The sequence below is a fragment of the Myotis myotis genome, unplaced genomic scaffold, assembly GCF_014108235.1.
Source record: "Myotis myotis isolate mMyoMyo1 unplaced genomic scaffold, mMyoMyo1.p scaffold_m19_p_7, whole genome shotgun sequence".
Lineage (NCBI taxonomy): Eukaryota > Metazoa > Chordata > Mammalia > Chiroptera > Vespertilionidae > Myotis > Myotis myotis.
In genome coordinates this window covers 89666806-89689573 of record NW_023416379.1, presented here as the reverse complement: position 1 = coordinate 89689573, position 22768 = coordinate 89666806, and the positions used below count along the sequence as shown (strand labels likewise).

Sequence of the window (22768 nt, the reverse complement as noted above, 5' to 3'; positions counted from 1 at the left end):
AACTGGGCTTTCGGAATGGACCAGAACCAGGGACAGTATAGGAAGCTGAGGAAATCCTTTCTCTCTGACTCTCATTTCTTCTCCCCTCTGTGCATGACTTTCCTGCTTTCCAGTCAGGGGGCTCCCCTTAAGCCTTATTCCAGACTCTCAAGAACAGACTCTGGTTAGTACATGTAAGGTCAAGATTGACTGGGACCATCAGCGAGGCCCAGGTTCGGGGTCAGGTTATGGTGAGGTAGCCCGTGGGTGAGGTAGGAAGTGGAATAACAAGAAAACGGGAAGGTTTGGAAGACAAAAAATTTATTACACTGTACTGTGTGGGGTTACCTAGAAGGAAATGGGGTGATGCGTGAGGGCCAGAAACAGAGCAAAGTTCACGTTGGACAGTGCTAGAAGTAACTTCTGCAATTCTTCTTCATAGACTTTAGTGTCTTCTTGCACAGCTTAGCTTACTCCACGGGGATAGGAATTAAATCTTCAGAATTGAGCAACCTTACAGCACATTCAAGTCGAACTAACTACTTTTCAAGTGCTCAGTAGCCATATGTGGCTAGTGGCTGTCACATGGGACAGAGCAGTTATAGATGCTCAGATTGCACATAAAATGAATCGTTTCAGAATGTCAGGTGTATTCTATTTTGATCTTTTCTTATCTTCACCAGAGCCAATGAAATTGGCCTTATCAATTGAGGCTAAGGCATGGAAGATGTTACTCTGTCGATACCTGAATGAAGAATACAAAAAGAAAATGTCAGACATGATAGCATTTATTACTGAATACTTGAAAAAGTTATCTAGACCTATTCGTGATTTAGATGATGTCAGGTTTGCAATGGAAGCCTTGTCTTGTATCCGTGATAATGAAATTCAAATGGACATGACTTTGGGACCAATTGAAGTAAGAAATGATTGCATTTTTCATTCTTAGAGTGCTATTAAAAAATAGAGACACACTAAAAATTGATTCTGTTAACATGTTTCATTATGTTATGGTACAGTCTTTCTATTTCTCCTTTCTGATGTTGATTTCTTTGGAGGTATTTTGACAATTATCATCAGTGAACAGTAAACAAGGGAATAGTAATATATTAATAATGATGTACGGGTCTAGACAGTGTTCATTTTATTTTATGCTGGTGCTGACCTTTTACAGAAGGGAGTGATTGCACGGTCTCACACCAGTCCTAACATCTTAGGCAAGTTCCCCAAATATCTTTGTCTTTCCTTAGAAACCAGGTCTAGGTCTCACTCATGGCCAGTGGCATACATGGGCAGCACGGTGGAAGTGGTCCACTTACGCTTAATGGTAAACTGCTGGAATTTAGACGAGCAGATGTTTTTAGGGAAGAGTACTGTATTCACTTTCGTTTGCTAATACAAGAACAAATTACCATAAATTTAACGGCTTAGAACAAGGCAGATTTATCATCTTAGCGTTCTAGAGCTCAGCCATCTGAGAATGGGTCGATTAGGGCTAAAATCAGGATGTCAGCAGGGCTGCACTTTTGGAGGCTCGGGGTAAGAAGCCGTTCAGCTCCTAGAGGCTGGCGGCAGTCTTGGCTCATGCGCCTTCCAGCAGTGGCGTCTCTCCTGCTCTGCTTCTGTCCTCACGTCTCTGGCTCCCACTTTCCTGCCTCCACGGTTCCCTTGTGTGGACCTTGTGATTACATTGGGCCCACACAGTCAACCCAGGATAATCTCCCAGGATAATCAAGTTGCTTAACTTAATTACCCCTGCAAGGCCCCCTATGCTGTGTAAGGTAACATAATCACAGGTTCCAGAGATTAGGATGTGGACAATTGTGGGGAGACCATTTTTCTGTCTACCATAAGGGTTTTGTGACTAATATTTAGAAGTCACGGTTCATGGTGATAATAAAAATCAGACTTTTAATTCATTTTATTACTGTTTTTTAAATTCTCTATAGACAATGCACTCCTTCATTGCCTGCATTTCCAATGCCTCCTTTTGGTACCCAATCTCATGGCGGAGCATAGCTTTCATATTTTTATATATATTTCAGAGGAAGGGACAGGGAGTGAGACATAGAAACATCAGTGATGAGAGGGAATCACCTGTTGGCTGACTCCTGCACTGGGGATGGAGCCCACACCCTGGGCATGTGCCCTGACAGGAAATCAAACTGTGACCTCCTGGTTCATAGATTGATGATCAACCACTGAGCCACACCAGCCAGGCTGAGCATAGCTTTCTTGATCCTATTTAGAGTTTATACTTTTTGGTAGCTCATGAACTTCATACCTTTATTACTTCTTTAAATAATAACATTTGGGATTTTGGATGCTGACCACCCATTCCTCAAGATTTAGCAAACCATCATACCATTTTTTCCCTTAACTCCAGAAGCTCAATTCTTCAATATAAATTCTTTCAGTAAAAGCAGTTGCTGATCCAGCTTTTTAATCATTCAAGTTTCTGTTCTTTGGAGTATCTCTCCCACCATCACTTCGTTCCATTCCTTGTATAGCCAACTCATATTTCATAGAGCACAAGACAGTATTTTTCAGGGTGTTGACACAAGATCAAGTAGGAGAGAGAGGCAGGAAATAATCCTAGGGATTATTTTCTAGGGTAGAATCTCCGTGTGATCTGCCTACAGCTCCATCAGAATCACCCTAGGCGCTTCTTACATGCAGCTTTCAGGGTCTTGGAGTTAGGTTAGTACCAATGTCAGCGAGAATCGAGAGGTGCTTCTTTCCATGTTTAGTATTGGAAACAAGTCTCCTGAGTGTGCTGTTTTCTAAGACATGGGACTATGTTTCTAGAAGGCATCTAAATGATTTGACAGTTGCTTCCCTTGTGATGTTCTGAACTCACCCTCACTCCACAGGAAGCCTATGCTATTCTAAACAGATTTGAAGTTGAAGTAACCAAAGAAGAATCAGAAGCAGTTGATACCTTGAGATATTCTTTCAACAAATTGCAGAGCAAAGCTGTAAGTACAAACTTAATTCTTATTTTTTACTTATAAATTCTTATGTAATTCTTATAGTGACTGGCTTAAGTCACTATCTCCAGAAAAACACACACACATTTCATAGTTTTTAAAAGATAAATACATTTTATTTTAATCACTTTATTGATATACTAGAGCAGTGGTTCTCAACCTTCCTAATGCCATGACCCTTTAATACAGTTCCTCAGTTTGTGGTGATCCCCAACCATAATATTATTTTTGTTGCTACTTCATAACTGTAATTTTGCTACTGTTATGAATCCTAATATAAATATCTGATATGCAGGATGTATTTAGGCGACCCCTAAAGGGGTGGTGACCCACAGGTTGAGAACTGCTGTACTAGAGGCACGGTGCATGAAGATTCGTGCAAGATGGGCCTTCCTTCCCCTGGCTGCTGGCACTGCCTTCGCTCTGGCCGGAGCCACTTTTCTGCCTTTGTTCTGGCTTCCCACACTGCCCAGAGGCCCAGAGCAGCTGGGGTGGTGCGGAACGCCTGTGTCATCTCTATGGCGACAATGCAAGTGTCCCGCCCTGCCCTCCCCCTGGCTGCTTGGCACCTGTATATGCAAATTAACCCACCATCTTTGTTGGGTTAATTTGCATACCGATTGGCTGGTGTGTGTTGCGAAGGCACGGTCAATTTGCATCTTCCTCTTTTATTAGTGTAGATGATCCACATGAAATTTACCATTTCATAGTACACAATTCAGTGATTTCTACTGTAGTTACAGAGTTGTACAAATACCATCACTATTTAATGTTAGAACATTTTCATCCCCCAAAGAAACCCTAAACCCATTAGCAATTACTCTTTATTTTCTCACTACAGCCTCTGGCAACCACAACTCTACTTTCTATGTATGGATTTGCCTTTTCTGGATATGTAATATAGATAGAATCATACAATGTGTAGTCTTTCGTGACTGGCTTCTTTCAATTAGCATAATATTTTCAAGGTTTATTTGTATTGTCTTGTGTAGCAGTACTTTATTTTACTAATGGCTAATGATGTTGAGCATTTTCCATGTGCTTTTCAGTCATTTGCACATATTCTTTGGAGAAATGTGTATTTAAATTCATTGTTTTTAAAGTTGGGTTATTTCTTTATTTTTGAGTTATAAGAGTTCTTTATATATTTTGGATATAAGTCCTTTATCAAAGAATTTGAAAATATTTTCTCTCATTCTGTGGATTGTCTTTTTACTTTCTTGATAGTGTCTTTTGAAGTAAAAGGTTTTAATTTTGAAGAAGTCCAATTGGCATAATTTTTATTTTTTTGCTTGTGTTTTTGGTATCATATCTAGGAAATCATTGCCTAATCCAGGATCATGAAGACTTACTATTATGTTTTCTTAAGAAGAGAGTTTTGTAATTTTTAGCCCTTACATTTAGGTCTCTGATACACTTTGAGTTAATTTTTCTCTGTGTTGTGAGTTTTGGGTCAGCTTCATGCAAAAGCATGTAGATACCAGTTGTCTCAATGCCATTTGTTGAAAAGTCTATCCTTTCACCAGTGAGTTGCCTTGGCACCCTGTTGACCATCAGTTGACCCTAAGTGGAAGGGTTTATTTCTGGACTCTCAATCTATTCTGTTGTGCATATGTGTATGCTTATGCCAGTACCATACTGTCTTGATTATTGTAGCTTTATACCTTTTTTTTTTTGAATTGTGGTAAAATATACATAACTTAAAATTTACCATCTTAACAATTTTTAAGTATGTACAGTTCACTGGTGGTAAGTATATTCACATTGCTGTGCAGTGAGTCTCCAGAACTTTTTCATCATGTAAAACTAACTCTATACCAGCAATTCCCCACTCTCCCTTCCTTCAGCCCCTGGCATTCTACTTGCTCTCTCTATGCATTTGACTTTAGGTACCCTCTAAAGTGGAGTCATACAATATTTGTCTTTTGGTGACTGGCTAATTTCAGTTAGTATAAGGTGTTCAAGGTTAACCCATGTTATAGCATGTGTGAGAAATCCTGTCCTTGTCAAGTCTGAATAATATTGCGTTATATACATAGTACCACATTTTATTGACTTGTTTCTACTTTTTGGCTATTGTGAATTATGTTGCTATGAACATGGGTGTATGAATATCTCATTGAGACCCTATCTTCAGTGATTTTGGATCTCTATCCAGCAATATAATTCTATTTTAATTTTAATATAATCCCATTTTTGATTAATAATTCTGTGTCCACCGCGGCTGCACCATTTTACATCCCCACCAACAGTGCACATGTTCCAATATCTCCACATCCTTGCCAACATTAGTTTCCTTGATAGGAGGCATCCGTATCCACTGTGGTTTTGATTTGCATTTCCCTAATGATACCTGATGCTGAGCATCTTTTCATATACTTTTTAACCATTTGTATATCTTCTTTGGAGAAACGTCTACTCAAGTTCTTTGCCTATTTTTCAATTGGATTGTTTGTTGTTGAGCTGTAGGAGTATTTTTATAAGTTCTGGATGTTAACTCCTTATGAGATATATGATTTGCAGTTATTTTCTCCCATTCTGTAGTTTGCCTGTTCACTCTGCTGATTGTGTCCTTATAATCCTTTTTATTTCTGTTAGGTAGGTGGTGCTATCCTGCCTTTCACTCCTAGCTTTAGTAATTTGGGTCCTTTCTCCTTTATTCTTGGTTTGCCTAGGTAAAAGTTTATCAATGTTGTTGATCTTTTCAAAGATGAAACTTCAGATTTGTTGATTTTTCTCTATTGTTTTTGTAATCTCTATATCATTTACTTGTGCACTATTTTTTAAATTATTTCTTCCCTTCTGCTTGGTATGGGTTTAGTGTTTTCTATTTTCCTAGTTTGTTAAGGTAGATGGTTAGTTACTGATTTGAGATTTTTAATGTAGGCATTTATAGGTATATATTTCTCTTTAAGTATTTTTGAAATAGGTAAATATCTACATACCACAAATTAGACGTTAAAAATGAACTCAAAGGGAATGTTCAGATTCTTTAAATATACTGAAAAATTTTATTAAATATTAATTAAATTAACAATGGCTTAAAATTTATTGTGTATGGAAAAATTTGTCACTGAGGTTGAAGCAAGACATAGTAGCAAGGGCATAGAGCTGAAATGGGGTCATGACTTGGGATTCCATCTCTGCTGTCAGCCAATTGGGTGATCATATGCAAGTTAATAATCTTTGTTTCTAAATTTCTTCATGTGGTCATTTAGGAATATTTTAGGAAATTTTTATATGTGGTTATGAGGCTCACTTTGAAGTAATGTATATAAAATAGTTTTATGCTCATGTCTATTTAAGTTCATGTTAAATATTGACTAATATGCTTGTTTTGAAAAATGTTTGCTGGTTAGTCAGGAGAGTGAGTCTTAGGAAGGAAGTGGGGAAACACTCATTGAGACTTAGTGAAGTCCAACTTTCTCTTGTTCAATGGAAATAATTCATGTGAGTTGTTCTTCTGTCTCTTTAACTGTTAGTGTGAAACCCACTGACCCATGCTCTGGCCGGTTTTCTCAGTAGTTAGAGCATTGGCCCTCTCACTGAAGGGTTGAGGGTTCGGTTCCCCATCAAGGACATATACCTGGGTTGCAGGTTCGATCCCCAGCCCCAGTTGGGGTGCATGCAGGAGACAACCAATCGATGTGTCTCTCTCATATCGATGCTTCTCTCTCTCTCTCTCTCTCTCTCTCTCTCTCCACACACACACAGCCCACCCTCCCTTCCACTCTCTCTAAAAAAATCAATGGAAAAATTATCTTTGGGTGAGGATTAACAAAATAATTTAAAAAATAAAAATAAACCCACTGACCTGCCCTTTAGTGAAGGTAGACAATTCCATACTATAGTTATCATTACCAGACCACTGTACCGATTTTTTGGTAATTTCCACACAAAGGTGGAATATTGGCGCTAGATGAAAGGTAGATGAAAGGTAGACCTATTTTCTACAATGTCTCCAAGTTCTATCTTATTCTAACCACTTGTTTGCATGTAACTAACATTTTTCTATATCATGTTGGTTTTTTCTCTTTAATGCTCAGGAGCCCAGGCATAGGGGACAGTTAGGTTCAGGGCCTCAGGTCTGGTAGACTTTAAAGTAGTGTATGTTCCAACCAAGATAGAGGCTATTGTTGAGAGCAGTTAAGGGCAGGAGCCTTGGAACCCCACTGCCAGGTTTTGAATCTTGACCTTGCTTCATACTGGTGCTGGACCCTTAAAGAAATTACTTAGCCTCTCCGTGCCTTGGTTTTCTCACTTGTGAAATGGGTACAATATTAATATTTACCTCACAGGGTTGTTTTGAGGATTAAATATGATAACACATAAAGAGCCTGGCAGATAATAAGCATGAATTAAGTGGTATTATGATTGAAGGTTTAAGCAGAAGCTTTGAAGACTATTGTGGAAGAAATTTGCTATATATTTTTTTATACCCAGAGTAATATCACTTTCTTTTAGGGAACCGCTCCAACCACTGCAGCCATGTGAACCTACTAGAGGTTGCTAATCTGTGACCTTGAGCTGGCTCCAGAGACAGCATGTGACCCAGACTGGGCCCATAGAAGTAACTGTTTCCTGGGCTATAGTGATGGCCTGAGACAGATCAGCCAGAAACTAACTTTCCTAACCTCAGTTAGAGAAGATGTCTTGGGTCATGAACTAGGATGATTTGAATCTCCAATTAGTGCATTTGGGTCGTTTATTTCTGTGGGTTTTTTTTTTTTCACTTTGCAAAAACATTTCAGAGATGTCTGTTCTTATGTGATATATATGGGGCAACAAACTTGCTGGAATAGAATTATAGTTTTCAGTTAATATATTACTTTCACTCTCACATTGAGTATTCCTTCTTGTTCTAGGTTTCTGTACAAGATGAACTAGTTCAAGTGCAGCCAAAGTTTAAAAGTAATCTACTTGAATCTGTGGAAGTTTTTCGTGAGGATGTAATGAACTTTGCAGAATCATATGAGATGGTAATTTCAGTATTTGCATGCTCTGTGTTATTTGCTGGAATGTTTATATGAAATGGAAGTGATAGGCCCCAAGAAATACACTGTGATTTGTACATTGCATGTAAGAGGCTATATTTGCATATTCACACCGATCAAAAAGGGAAGCATGTTTTATAGAGTTAGAAAAAAGATTTACCTGCTAAAAGGAGCAACAAATTTAAAGATCCTGGAAGGAACAAAGGGTCTGGTTTTGCCCGTTCTCAAGCCAGAATCTCATAGTGGAAAATGTAATACAGTTGTTGAAAGGCTCTAAGAGACTGTAAATGCCCTAATACCAGCGTATTCCCCAACTGATCCCCCCCCCCCCAACTCTTAGAAAACTAGAGTGTCACTGAAAATAAATAATAAAAGTCATACTTGGTCAGTCCCACAAGCTGTTCAACCTGGAATAATGACTGACAGTGGTCGATCTCCAGATGTTAAACTCAGAAGTTGGATATATTCTTCCCTTTCTTTCAGTGATCACAGCAGATCTGGATTCATAACAGATTTAAGCCTTTAGTGCTACTTATATAACACTTTCTTTTTCACATGTACCGAACTTACCTCTTTACTGCTGGTTGTATTAGTCAACATTTGACCGCCCCGTCATTGTTATACTGGGAATCTGGTCTGTTATTGGCCCCACCCATGACATTCATGATTGGGCAGACTATCTGGGCTCCCTTTTGCAACTATTTTCTGGCTCATGCCAACAGAGACCACCCACTGCTTCTTCCCAGTGTCCAACCTGTGCCCGTGTCTATTTCCACGTGGGGCTGAAGAGCTATGGAAAGGAGGCTGCTCTCAGAGCTCTATAATGGAATTCTGATGCACAGCTGCAGCAGCAACACTCTTAAGTGATATGGGACAGCTGTGGTGGCACAAACATCATACAAGATGAAAGTTTGTCACCTTTTTAAAAAGAGGAGACCACAGAGACACAGTGACTAACTGTGATATGGGATCCTGGATGAGGTCCTGGAACAGAACACAGACTTCAGTGGGAAAACTGAAGAAGTCTGAAGAAAGTCTGCTTAATAGTCTTGTACCAGCATTAATTTTCAGTTTTGATAAATGTACCATGTTAACATTATGGGAAGCTGAGTGAAGGGTATATGAGAGTTCTCTTTGCAATTCTCCTGTAAGTCTACAATTTAAAATTTTTTTTTTTAAAAAAAATAGCATCTGCTTATTCTAACAAGTCAAACCAAATGGGAAGTATTAAGATTGTCACAATTTGAAAAATGAATGAAAGTTGGAGTGATCCAATGTTCTAAAGTTAATTGTGGTCATGGTTACACAACTCCATTAAACAAAAAATATTGAATGTACATATCTCAAAACTGTTACAAAAAATAAATGGAAACTTCATGTACAGGACAAAGTTAGACCATTTAAATTTAAAATACTGTTTTTTTACTTAAAAGAAAATAATAGTTAAATCCAGTAAATTAATAAGTACATATGATTAGGGATTAAAATGGACATTATATTATTCATTATAGGAAGGACCCATGGTTCCAAATATACCACCCCAAGAAGCTAGCAACAGGCTACAGATATTTCAGGTAAAACTATGTTTTTTGGTAATATGTAAAACTGCATTTTTTGTTACACATTTGGCAATGTTTAGTGATTTTTAAAAATGCTTTTAGGAAAAAAATTTCTGCATTTTATCTAAAATGGAATGTTAATGTTTAAAGTAGATATAGATTTTAATTGTATTCTAATCTACTAAATCATATAATTGATTCCTTTTCTTGTGTCCCTCCATGCTCTTTCCCACAGAATATCTCTCTATACTTTTAGAAAATAAGACTTTAATTTTGAATTTAAGTGTATACCTTATTCTAGTTCCAAGCACTTCATTTGTATCTAAGGTGATAAAAAATTACAGAATAATAAAGTCCTATATAATAAATGGGTAATATACAAATTGACCCTTATGGCAGAACAACCTGTCGCTATGATGTGCACTGACCACCAGGGGGTAGATGTTCAACGCAGGAGCTGCCCCCTGGTGGTCAGTGCACTCCCACAGGGGGAGCTCTGATCAGCCACAAGCTAAGCTGATGGATGTGAGTGCAGCCACAGGGGTGGCGAGAGCCTTTCCAGTCTCCTCAGCAGCGCTAAGGATGTCCAACTGCAGCTTAGGCCTGCTCCCCATGAGGGCTCCCGGGCTGCCAGAGGGATGTCTGACTGACAGCTTAGGCCTGATCCCCTGGGGAGCGGGCCTAAGTTGGCAGGTGGACATCCCCTGAGGGGTCCCTAACTGCAAGAGGGCACAGGTCAGGCTGAGGAACTCCCCCCGCCCCCCGCCCCCAGTGCATGAATTTTCGTGCACTGGGCCTCTAGTGTATCAAATAAGATTTTTAATATTAATGGTTTGTCCTCTCTCTGTATCCATTAATTTTCTTCCTTCTGTACCCATCACTTTCAACTTCCCTGCTCCTTTGTCCTGCCTGGAACCATACAATACTCCTTGAGTCAGGCCACCATTCACTGTCTTTTTCTGCGCTCAGATTGCTGCACATGTAGAGAAAAGTCACACACTCTTTGATAGATGCTGTGCAGATTCATGGATTCCTATGTAAGCCAGCTCCCAAGAGCATCAGGAATTCTGTGGTTTGTTCTGTTCTCACTCCTGCTTTCTGCAGTGGCTGTTTGAAATGTCCATGTTCTCCTTATGTTCACTTTTCCACCTGCATTCTTGGTTATCAGATGTCTACTGTGTGACTTGACAGATAGGAAGATGGTTAAGAAATGGTTCTTTTACCTCTAAGCTGCTAAAACCTGGTAGGGAGACAGAGAGCCAGAGAAACAATCGCAGCACCGTGTGGTGAGCACTGTGATCTGGTGATGGGAACTCGTGGTATGCAAACAGATGTAGGAGCTCCCCACCCTGATGAGGGCTGGTCGGGCAAACAGGGAGGGCTCCTCGGACGAGGAGGCATCCAAGCTGCATCTTGAAGGACTAATTAGACTTAGCCAGGAGAAGGAGGAAAAATAAGTTAGGCAGAATTTGTGGCCCCAAATGAGGAGATAAGCAGGGAGCTTTAGGGAGACGTAAGGAGTGTAATGTGGGGTGCAGTGGACAAAGAAGGTAGTAATGAGGGAGGGGGAGCTGAGTGGGCCGCGATCACTAATGGGAGGGCCTTGCAGGCTATAACGAGGAGCTCTAGCCTATCCCGAGGGCTGCAGGGCTCCGAGCAGGGAGCGATATAGTCAGACTGGGCTGGTACAGCAGTTGTGTTTTTAAAAGATCTCTCTGCGCCAGTGTGCAGAGTGGTCTGGAGGGAGGATGGTCTGGTTCATGGCAGTCTCACTGATACAAACAAGAAACGGAAAGACTGAGACCAAGAAGTGGCACTTGGAATAAAGAAAACTGGATGGATCATGAGTTAGTCAAGAGGCTGACTTAATAGGCTCGGAGCCTGGGTTGAGGGGAAAAGATCAGGTTTGGAGGAGTTTTTGGATTTTTTTTTTTTTTTTTTTTTTTTGTGACAGATGTTCTTGTCTTTAAATGTACAGAGGAAATTTAGGATCTGAGATGTCAGTTTCAGAGAGAGGAGCTCTTTCCTCTCCCTGCGGGCTCTCTACTCTCTCCCTGGTCTCTTCTGAGGTCGACCCTTTTTCTTCTGTACTTTCAGCCTCTTCCTCTTTATTAAATCTTCTTAGTCAGCATTTAAAACTGTTTGTCTTTTCTTCTTAAAGTACAGTAACAATAGTAACCGCCTCTGTGTCCTGGACCTCCCTCCAGACCTCGCCTCTCCTTTCTTTCCCGGCCCCCGTCCTGCCTGCGTTTATTCTCAGGCAGTTCATGGCTGTCCCACTGGGAGATGCAGAGTTGCTGTCCAGAAGCCAGTGCTTTCCTCTTGGCTAGGGGTCCCCACGCTGAGCCGCAGTCTAGCCACCGGAAGGCGTTCTGTAGCTCCACCACGTGCGGGGGGCTGGGGGGGGGGGTTCTAAATGTCCCTTTACCTCTGCCAGGAGTTCCTTTACGTCACTTGATAACTGGGTTTCACCCAAGCAAGTGAACGGAGGAATGGAGCCAGCAACCTGTTCTTGCCGCCTTATTTTATGTTCCATGGCTGGTTTGGCTGGTTCCGTGCAGCCTTTCACCAAAAAGGTTCAGTCAAGTTAGATGAGTCTCTCAGTCGCAGGTTCTTCTGAAAGCAGAAGGGGCTGTTCAGGCTTTCCCCATCATAACCAGCTGGAGTTTCTCCTGTGGCATCTAACTTGCAAGTAGCTTCCTTGCTGTGAATGTTTTAAAATAGAACATTTATACTACGATGAGAAGAGTGTTTCTTCATCCCTCGTGGGATAACCGTGCGAAGCAGATGCAACCACCTGCCGGGCCCAGGTCTCCGCCGCCTGGTTCCGGGAAGGACTAGCCCAGTCACGCGCGTGGGTTGCATAAAGGAGGGTGCCCGTGTTGGCCAGGGTTTTCCTGGGTTGCAGCAGGCACACGCCTTTCACTTACATGTGACGTCCTCAGACAAACAGTCAAGTTCCCCGTACTTGTCACGATTCTCCTCTCCCCAGAAATATGGAGGTCACTCTTGGACTAACACCAGCTCCTCCCAGCACCCTTACCAGAACTTTCTCCCGGACCCTGGAGGAGGCTCTGGTCCTTTGCTAACTGAAGTCCTCGGGTTTGGACCCAAAGTGCCAGGGAAAGGCCTGTTTCTCTGGAGGAGCCAGGACTAAAATCAACCTGCTCACCTGGTCGCCGCCAGCTGAGCCAAGCGAAACCCCTCAGCCACAAAAGCGAGATGAGTAATGAAGAGATAGTAATGTTGGATGATGATAAGTGCCCGGAGGGGGGGGGGGAGGGGGGGGGCGGAGGAAGGCAGGGAAGGGCCATAGAGTGCTGGGCTGTGTGAATGAGGAGGTGAAATTTAAAATAGGGTCACCAGAGAGGGCTTCCTTGAGAAGGTGATAGTTGAATAGAGACCTAGAGGATGAGGGCATGAGCCAGGCAGGCATCTGGAGGAGCCACTTCCCAGGCCCGGGAAGAGCAAGCGCCAAGGCCCTGGGAAAGAGCTTACATGAGAAGCAGCAAGGGGTCAGTGTGGCTGGAGCGGAAAGAGCAAGGGGAGAGCAGTAGCAATGGCCAGAGAGGAAAGGAGGGACAGGCTGGAGAAGACGGGCCAGCCCAGGAAGGGCCCTGGGTTCGTTCTGCGTGAGGAGAGTGACGTGATCTTATTTATGTTTTCAGTGGCCGCCCCGGCTGCCGTGTTGAGAACAGATTGTTGGCAGTCAGGGGAGAAGCAGGGAGACTGATTAGGAGGCCATTGCAATAATCCGGGTGCGAGGTGTTAGTGACGTAGGCCGGGTGGGGGGCGTGGGGTGGGCGGGGGCGGTGGTACTGGAGTTGATGAGGCGCTGTGGAGTCTGGGTATATTTTGAAGAAAGGCTTTGTACCAATTTATGGGTCAGCAGCTAGGACTTCAATGTGTCACCCTTGGACTAGGGTGTGATCAATCACTTTATTAAAAAGACAGTGCAAGGGCCCCTCTCTTGCCTTTTAGTATCTTCTGTTCTGCTTACTCTGCTTGGGGGTGTGAGCCCAGCAGGCTGTTGGACATGCATCTGTCTGGACATGTGACTTGGGGTCAGAGCTACAGGCCCAATGTACCCCAAAGCAGGTGCTGCCCTCCTCCCAAAGAAGCAGTTGCCAAATCTCGGTCTGGGGAAGAAGCCGGACCCCCACTTTGGGCCTTGGTGCCAGTGTTCTCCGGTGCGGCGTTATATACTCTGATTTCGGGACTCACTGGGCACTTGGCTGGCCTGTTGACGAAGCGGGCATTTTGTTCCCCAGTTGCCTGGTACTGGGGATCTTTTTAAATTATTTGGGACCTGAATGGAAAAGGGCTGAGTGATTGGCATCTTCAGTAGTCTTCACCGCAGCGGTTCTCAACCTTGGCTGCACGTTAGAATCACCTGGGAATCTTTTTAAAATCCTGATTTCTGGGCCTCATCCTCCGGAAATTCTGTTTCTTTGTTACTCATGTTGTGGCCTCACCCTATAACAAAGAAACAGAATTTCCGGAGGATGAGGCCCAGAAATCAGGATTTTAAAAAGATTCCCGGGTGATTCTAATGGGCAGCCAAGGTTGAGAACCACTGCTTCACCACATGAACAAGCTTTTAGACGTCAGTATTTTAATGTATGCTAACTTTGAAGTTTTCGTCTCTCCTTTTCTGAGAGTCACATAGTCCCACTATACTAACCACCAAGGAATAAAAAGAGTACAAAACATGGTCTTGCTCTGGCCCTTTTGACTCAGTGGATAGAGTGTTGGCCTGCAGACTGAAAGTTCCCAGGTTCGATTCTGACCAGGGCACATGCCTGGGTTTCGGGCTTGATCCCCAGTAGGGGGTGTGCAGGAGGCAGCCGATCAATGATTCTCATCATTGATGTTTCTCTCTCTCTATCCCTCTCCCTCTCCCTTCCTCTCTGAAATCAATAAAAAAACAACAAAAAAACAAAACCCAACAACATGGCCTTTGCCCACTAGGAACCAAGAGTTTATTGGAGTTCCTCCATTGTCTCCATACCTTCCTGTTTGGCTCCTGTAAAATAGGCTAATGTGTCTGTCAGAACTGGAGCCCTGTCTGAGCATTGTGAGGCCTGGTGCCATGTGTTTCCAGGGCTGGGCATTGAGGATCCTTCCTGCTACTGTTGCACCATTGAAGTAGCGCACACATATCTTATCATAGGTGGACTATTTCTCCTGGCTCTTGTGTTTTAAACACTGTTAATACTTAGCATTCTAACTATAGGAGATTCCAATTCCAATTCAAAAGACATGCATTGACTTTGACAGCTTAAATGTTAGAATGATCACAAATGGTATTAAAATGGAATCATTCATTTTACAGACTCTGTTGCTTACAGAGAAAATAGGGTTGAGTGGATTGTATGGATACTTCACTCATTTAAACCCTGCAGGAGATGTGACCCATCTAAATTAGCGATAAAGCCTGAATTACAGATGTTTTTAAATGCAGTTTTAAAAATTGCGTTTCAGACATATTTATGGGAACTTGAAATATAGGTCTTCTGGGGGGCACTTAATTTATTAAAGAAATAATTTTATATAAAATGGAGATTTCTAGAATGCTTGAAAGTTAATTTTCTTAAGTGCTTAACTTTTCCTTTCATAGCTTGGTATCAGCATTCATTTGCTTCATAAATTGTCATTTCAAAGAGCGTATTAAATAAACCCCAATGTAGCTTTTATTCCAATTATCATACATTCTACTTTAATGGAGCCTGAATTAATTATATTTTACTACAATTCAAAAATGCTTTTATAGGCCAATTTTGATGATCTGTGGAGAAAGTTTGTTACATATTCATCTGGTGAACAACTTTTTGGATTGCCTGTGACTGACTATGAGGTTTTGCACAAAGTCAGGTAAGTGTAGAAATGTTATAAATGTTAAAAGCAAATAATTAAATACTGTCCATTAGAAGAATCACGTCATCATTAAATCCGTTGTCATGTAGAGAAGGGCGGCTGCCCATGGAACACTCCTAAATGCTCCCTTGTTCTTGGCTGTTCCCGACCCATTGTATACAGAGTCTCCATATACAAAAGGAATGTTCTAGAATAGGAGAAAATACATGGCAAACATTCTGGGTCTTCATGGCCAAGCTTAGCCTATGCTTTATTGTTTTCTTTTCACTATTTTTTATAGTGTCAATGATTGTGCGGAAGCACTGCAATTTTGGGTAACTTTTGTTTATTTAAAGGAGTAGCCATTCTCAGCTCTCAGTCTGCTTAAGGAGTTTGTGCTAAGTGCTCTTCCTAATTGGGCAGACATAGAATTCATGGAGATTGAAGGCCAAGGAACTGAAGCGATTATAAACAGTGGATCTAGGCTTTAAACAAGTATGTTTTAATAGAATTTTAAATATAATTTCCTTAAGGGCAAAATGAGCTGATTAGGACCTTGTCTTGGTATTAACTTACTGGGACCTGGGCTTTAGGAAAGAACTTTATGTTGCCTTCTTTCAAAGTCACAGCATGAAAGTGTCATGGCAAAACAGGCCTGAAATTGTCTGAAGGTAAATTAATGCTTCAGCCATTTAGGGTAGATGGTTTGTATTCTTCTCCGAAAGTACTCATTCACCAAGCTTAACTCAGGGACCAAGTGTGTTAGAACTGCATATGTCTGCTGGCCCTTGGCCCTGACTTACTCTATCAGAATCTCTGGGGCTGGGTCCTAGGAAATCTGTATTTTTAAAAAGGTCCTAAGTTTTTATTTTTTCCATACTCCGACTGAGACTCAGTGTTTTATTTTTAAAAATGTTTTTTTATTTATTAATTTTTTTGAGAGAGAGCAAGAGGGAGGGAGGGAGGAAGGGAGAGAGAGAGAGAGAGAGAGAGAGAGAGAGAGAGAGAGAGAGAGAGACATCGATTTGTTATTCCACCTTGGCGTATGAGGATGACATTGGAACCAGCTGAGCTACTTGGCCAGGGCTCAGTGCTTTATGTTAACCCTTAGTATTCTAGGAAAAATTACCGTTCTTATTTACCATTTGGACCAATGGACCCTTTTTTGTTTTTTTTTAAAAACATTTTTAAGGCCGGAACCGGTTTGGCTCAGTGGATAGAGCGTCAGCTTGCGGACTGAAAGGTCCCAGGTTCGATTCCGGTCAAGGGCATGTACCTGGGTTGCGGGCACATCCCCCAGTGGGAGATGTGCAGGAGGCAGCTGATCGATGTTCCTCTCTCATCGATGTTTCTAACTCTCTATCTCTCTCCCTTCCTCTCTGTGAAAAATCAATAAAATATATTTTAAAAAAAACCACATTTTTAAGTAATTTATGCATAATTTACAGAAGTAAGAATAAAGGGATGGTGAAAAGCAATTTTATTAGAAAATGTAACAAGAACTTAAGCAGTGAAAACTCACTTTCCCCCCATAATGTCCTGGTTTTAAGACCTATACACACGGAATGGAGACCGAGTTCTGCCTGCAGCCAGCTGCTCAGCAGCTGTCAGTCACGGCCCTGGAGCACCCCGTCCCGTAAACACTGATTCCAGGCGGCAGACCCAGCTCCGGCGCTTCTAGCTCTTCATCGCCTCGGGTTTTTCTCAGCCTGGCACTTTTAAAACTCAGGACTGTTGAAAACGCAGATCACCATCCTTCTTGCAATATACATTCAAAAATCATTACTTTGAGGTTTGAATGATCAAGTCAGTGAATTTTTAAAATTTCTGTATCATCTGTTTTCTTTGAATACAAATCTGCCTTCAACATTTGTATCAAATAAAACTGACATAAACATCATCAATAATGAAAAAACATTGTCACACCTTTTTGGCAGAATGATATCGTCTACATTTTTGTTGCAAAATATTGCATGTGAAGCCCTTGCCTCTTCGGAAATATATTGTTCGCTCCTAAATCATTGAGCTTAATAAAACTCATCTAGATTATCATCATCTGAAGACTCAGTCTGAGATTTCACTTACACAGTCTCTTTCATGGTCTGTCTCTTTTCTGTTTAATGTTGCGGAAGTATCTTCCTTTGTCAATATTTTTCTCTTTGCTGTTTTAGGTAGAAAATGAAAAAATTAAGTTCTTAGCTCTTTTAAATGAAAAGTAAAGAAACAAAAATAAAAAGATTACAAAAATGATATCTCCACAGTTCTTTTGTTTTTGTACTTTCTTAGAAAATGATGCAATACTTTATTTAGTAAGAAATAAAGTAAGAAACCTGAAGGCTGATGCAATAGTGATTTTTTTCTGCTATTGCATCATCCTTAGAGGAGATTTCATTATCCTCCTCTTTCCTTACTATTTTAGCACAATTGGGAATAATCAGTGGTTAATAATTAAAATAATTCCTAGGATGATGAATTAGCAAAATGAAACAAGAAATGGAAAAAACAAGGAGACTAGGATTCCAGAATGTGTCTTAGATTTAGAAAAGGGTCCAGTGTACCCATATGATAATTGGAAAATAAAATTAATTTTACTCCATTAAGAACATAAGCAAATTTTAGCATTAGACTCTGCATTGTCTATAATAAATAATAACAGTTGTGAATATTAATTTTTACAAATAGGGCTAATGAAGCAATGAACTAAAAAACTAAAACTGGGTCCATTGGACCCTTACCATACACTAATGGTTGAGGAATACCTGGCAAAATCCAAAACGCTGTTGAGGGGTCAATTTTTGGTGTTTTATACAAGAAAGACTTTTCTTTTACATGGACCTGGAATCCCTCCTTTTATTCTTGCTTTGGATATAATTCCATTTGGGCACATGAGGGAAAGCTTTTGGTAGGAAAGTAATGGTTAATGTCAGACTTAAAGGCAGACATTCTCATAAAAATCCAGCTTGCATATGAAATAAAAAATCAAATAAAACCTTAGCCTTGGCTGTGATCTTGTTATCAAGTTTTGGTCACATTGTTTGCAATGATTGGTATGGTAATAATGATCAAACCATTTGTCAATGTCAGGTCATAGTATGATTTTGAATACGTCAAAGCTGTAAACTTGACCTAATGCATGGAGCTTTAATAAAGTCTTTGTTTGAAAAATGACAGGGTCGTATGCCTGTTGGTATCTATAAGATTTTATACACACAATGTATGATTTATTTGATTGGATTAATTCTGCTTATATTATAATGGAACTTATTTTTTAAATATACATTATATAATGACTTAATTATTTGGTTTCAGAAAGGAACTCAATTTGCTGCAGAAGTTATATGGACTGTATGACACCGTAATGGGCAATATTAGTGGTTATTACGAAATACTTTGGGGAGATGTTGACATTGAAAAAATTAATGCGGAACTGCAGGAATTTCAAAACAGGTGGGTTTCAGTTGAATTAAACTTACATTTTTATAGTGCTTATATTCTTAGGATCTTGTAGGTATATCACAAATGAGTTTGTCCTGTTATATTGCTGTAAATACATAACACCTTCTTCAAAGAAATGGGTAGATGAAATATTTTTTCTTTTTTTCTGAAAGGTGTCGTAAACTTCCAAAAGGACTTAAAGATTGGCAGGCTTATTTGGATCTGAAAAAAAGAATTGATGATTTCAGTGAGTCATGTCCTCTACTAGAAATGATGACCAATAAGGCAATGAAGCTGAGACACTGGGATCGAATCGCTGAGTTAACTGGAACCCCATTTGATGTGGAATCTGATTCCTTTTGTCTTAGAAATATTATGGAAGCACCACTCCTTAAAAATAAGGATGACATTGAGGTACATAAAATTATAAGATGGTTCTTTAAAGAATATCTCATTTTTCTTTTATGAAAATTATACAAGCAGACATTTCATTCAAGGGAATACTAATTACCCCATATAATGCACCCTCAAAATTTGGGATGGTCCTGAACATCTCTTTATTTTGCAAAATAATGCTGTAACTCAGGGAGATAATATGATTATTTGAAATATGTTAGTTTTGGAGTTCTGCAGTCTGTCCTCCCTTATGCCTTAACTACAATTCCATTTAAAAATATGTTTATTTCTGTATTGTCTACCTGGTGAATTCCTCAGAACATTTTCCAGATTCCTAATTCTAACTTTCCCCTATGTCTATTAACTATTTAAAATATTATATTTTCCTTTTCTAAGGTTTTTAATTGATTCCTTTTTTTGTTGTTGTTTTATGCTTAGTGTTTGCATGGTATTTTTTTTTTAATTGAGATATAATTTGACATTTAATATTATGTTAGATTTAGGTTTACAACATAATGACTCATGTATATATTGCAAAATGGTCATCACACATAGATACAATTTATTTTCTTGTGATAAGAACTTTTAAGATCTACTTCTTAGCAACTTTCAAATATATGAGTATTATTAACTACTAGAGGCTTGGTGCACAGATTCGTGCACGGCGGGGGGGGGGGGGAGCCCTCAGCTTGGCCTGCACCCCCTCACAATTCGGGACCCCTCGGGGGATATAGCAGTGCACCAAGTGGCAGGCAGGCAGGAGGAGCCCAAGCTGGTGCCGGCCCCCCCCCCCCCCCCCGCTTGCATTCATCCCGGCCTGATGCGCCAGTAGCACTGCTGCAGTCAGGAAAGGCTCCCGCCACCGCAGCTGCGCTCTCCAGCCATGAGCCTGGCTTCTGGCCGAGCGGCACACCCCTGTGGGAGCACACTGACCACCAGGGAGCAGCTCCTGCACTGAGCGTCGGCCCCCTGGTGGTCAGTGCATGTCATAGTGACTGGTCAACCGGTTGTTCCAATCGTTCTGGTCGTTCAATTGTAACAGTTGCCTAAGCTTTTATATATATAGAGAGAGAGAGTCAGTCAACATGCTGTACATTATACCCCCAGGACTTATTTATTTTGTAACTGGAAGTTTGTACCTTTGATCACCTTCATCCATTTCACTCTCCCCTTTCACTCTCACCAATTTGTTCCTTGATCTGTCTGACTTGTTTCACTTAGCATAATGCTCTCAAGGTCCATCTATGTTTTCACAAATGGCAGGATTTCTCTCCTTTTTCTGGATGAATAATATCCATACATTTTTGATCCATTCATTCACTGATGGACACTTAGGTTGTTTCCATGCCTTGGCTATTGTAAACAATGCTGCAGTGAACATGGGAATGCAGATATATTTTTTAGTTAGAGTCTTCATTTCCTTCAGATAAATACCCAGAAGTGGAATTACTGAATCAATGGTAGTTCCATTTTTAATTTTTTGAAGAATCTCCATACTGTTTCCATTGTAGCTGCACAAATTTACTAGTATATTTCCACAAACAGAGCACAAGGATTCCCTTTTCTCCACATCCTCAACAATAGTTGTAATTTCTTGTATTTGCGATGATAGCCATTCTAACAGGTATGTGGTGATATCTCATTGTGGTTTTGATTTGCGTTTCCCTGATTACTAGTGATGTTGAGCACCTTTACATGTGTATGTGTTCTTGGAGTGTCTATTCAGATCCTCTTCCCATTTTCCTAATCAAATTGTTTGTTGTTGCTGTTTTATTTTACTATTGAGGTGTATGAGTTCTTTATATATTTTGGATATTCAGCCCTTAAATCAGATTTATGATTTATAAATATTTTCTCCCATTCAGTAAGTTGATTTTTCATTTTGTTGATGGTTTTCTTTGCTGTGAAGAAACTTTTTAGTTTGATGTAGTTCCACTGCTTTATTATTGCTTTTGTTGTCTTGGCTTTTGAAGTCAGATCCAAAAAAATCACTGCCAAGACCACTGTCAAGGATCTTACCACCTATATTGTCTTCTAGGAATTTTATGGTTTCAGGTCTTCAGGTGAAGTCTTTAATCCATTTTGGGTTAATTTTTGTGTAGGATGTAAAATGGTGGTCCATTTTCATTTTTTTTTGCATGTGGCTGTTCAGTATTCCTAACATCATTTATTAAAGTGACTGCCCTTTCCCTATTGTATATTCCTGGATCCTTTGTCATAAATTAATAGACCATATACACATGGTTTTATTTCTTGGCTCTATAGTCTGTCCTATTGATCTATGTTTCTGTTTTTATGCCTATATCATACTGTTTTGATTTCTATAGCTCTGTATTATAGTTTGCAATCATGAAACATGATATCTCTGGGTTTGTTTTTCCTCCTCAATATTGCCTTGTCTATATAGGGCCTTATGTAGTTTTGTATAAATTTTTGGATTGTTTATTCTATTTCTATAAAAAAATGACATTGGAATTTTGATAGGGATTGCATTGAAATCTGTAGGTAGTGTGGGCATTTTAACTACATTAATTCTTCTAATTCATGAGCATGGATAGTCTATTTACTTATTTCTTCTTCAATTTCTTCTTTCAACATCTTATAATTTTAATTATAGATGTCTTTTTATCTCTGTTAATTTATTGTTTTTGATGCAATTGTAAATAGAATTGTTTTCTTAATTTGTTTTTTTGATTGTTTGTTTTCTTAATTTCTTTTTTAATAGTGTATAGAAATGCAACTAATTTTGTGTATTAACTTTGTATTGTGAAACTTGACTGAATTCTTTGATTAGTTCTAACAGGGTTTTTTTGTGTGGAATCTTTAGGGTTTTCTATATATAAGATCATGTCACCTGCAAACAGAGACAATTTAACTTCTTCCCTTCCAATTTGGATGCCTTTATTTCTTTTTTTTCTTTAAATATATTTTATTGATTTTTTTACAGAGAGGAAGGGAGAGGGATAGAGAGTTAGAAACATCGATGAGAGAGAAACATTGATCAGCTGCCTTCTGCACACCCCTTACAGGGAATGTGCCCACAACCAAGGTACATGCCCTTGACTGGAATCGAACCTTTGACCCTTCAGTCTGCAGGCTGATGCTCCATCCACTGAGCCAAACCGGTTAGGGCAATGCCTTTATTTCTTACTTGTGTAAGACTCCCAGTACTATGTTGAAAAAAAGTGTTATCTTTGTCTTGTTCCTGATCTTAGAGAAAAGCTTTCAGCTTTTTGTGGGTTTGTCATATATGTGGCCTTTATTATGTTGAGGTACTTTCCTTCTATACCCTCTTTATTGAGAGGTATTATCATGAGTAGGTGTTGAAATTTTTCAAATGCTTTTTCTGTATCTATTGAGATGATCATGTGATGTTTCTAATTTATTGATTGAGTTGTGGATAGTGAAACATCCTTGTATCCTTGGAATGAATTCCACTTGGTCGTGGTGTATGATCCTTTTCATGTGTTGTTGATTTTGGTTTGCTAATATTTTGTTGAGGATTTTGCATCTACTAGTACATTTATCAGGGATATTGGCCTGTAATTTTCTTATGTGG

The 22768-nt window shown here is 39.9% G+C and overlaps 1 protein-coding gene across 1 annotated transcript in view; it reads left to right on the top strand.

Annotated features, from left to right (window-relative positions):
- DNAH8 (dynein axonemal heavy chain 8) overlaps positions 1–22768 on the top strand; it is a 271112-nt gene that overhangs the window by 79499 nt on the left and 168845 nt on the right. Inside the window, exons 25-31 of the mRNA XM_036318282.1 lie at positions 663–898; positions 2853–2957; positions 7835–7948; positions 9475–9537; positions 15296–15396; positions 18688–18825; positions 18987–19227. Coding sequence (XP_036174175.1) covers positions 663–898; positions 2853–2957; positions 7835–7948; positions 9475–9537; positions 15296–15396; positions 18688–18825; positions 18987–19227 — 998 coding nt within the window. The remainder of the gene's footprint in view (positions 1–662; positions 899–2852; positions 2958–7834; positions 7949–9474; positions 9538–15295; positions 15397–18687; positions 18826–18986; positions 19228–22768) is intronic.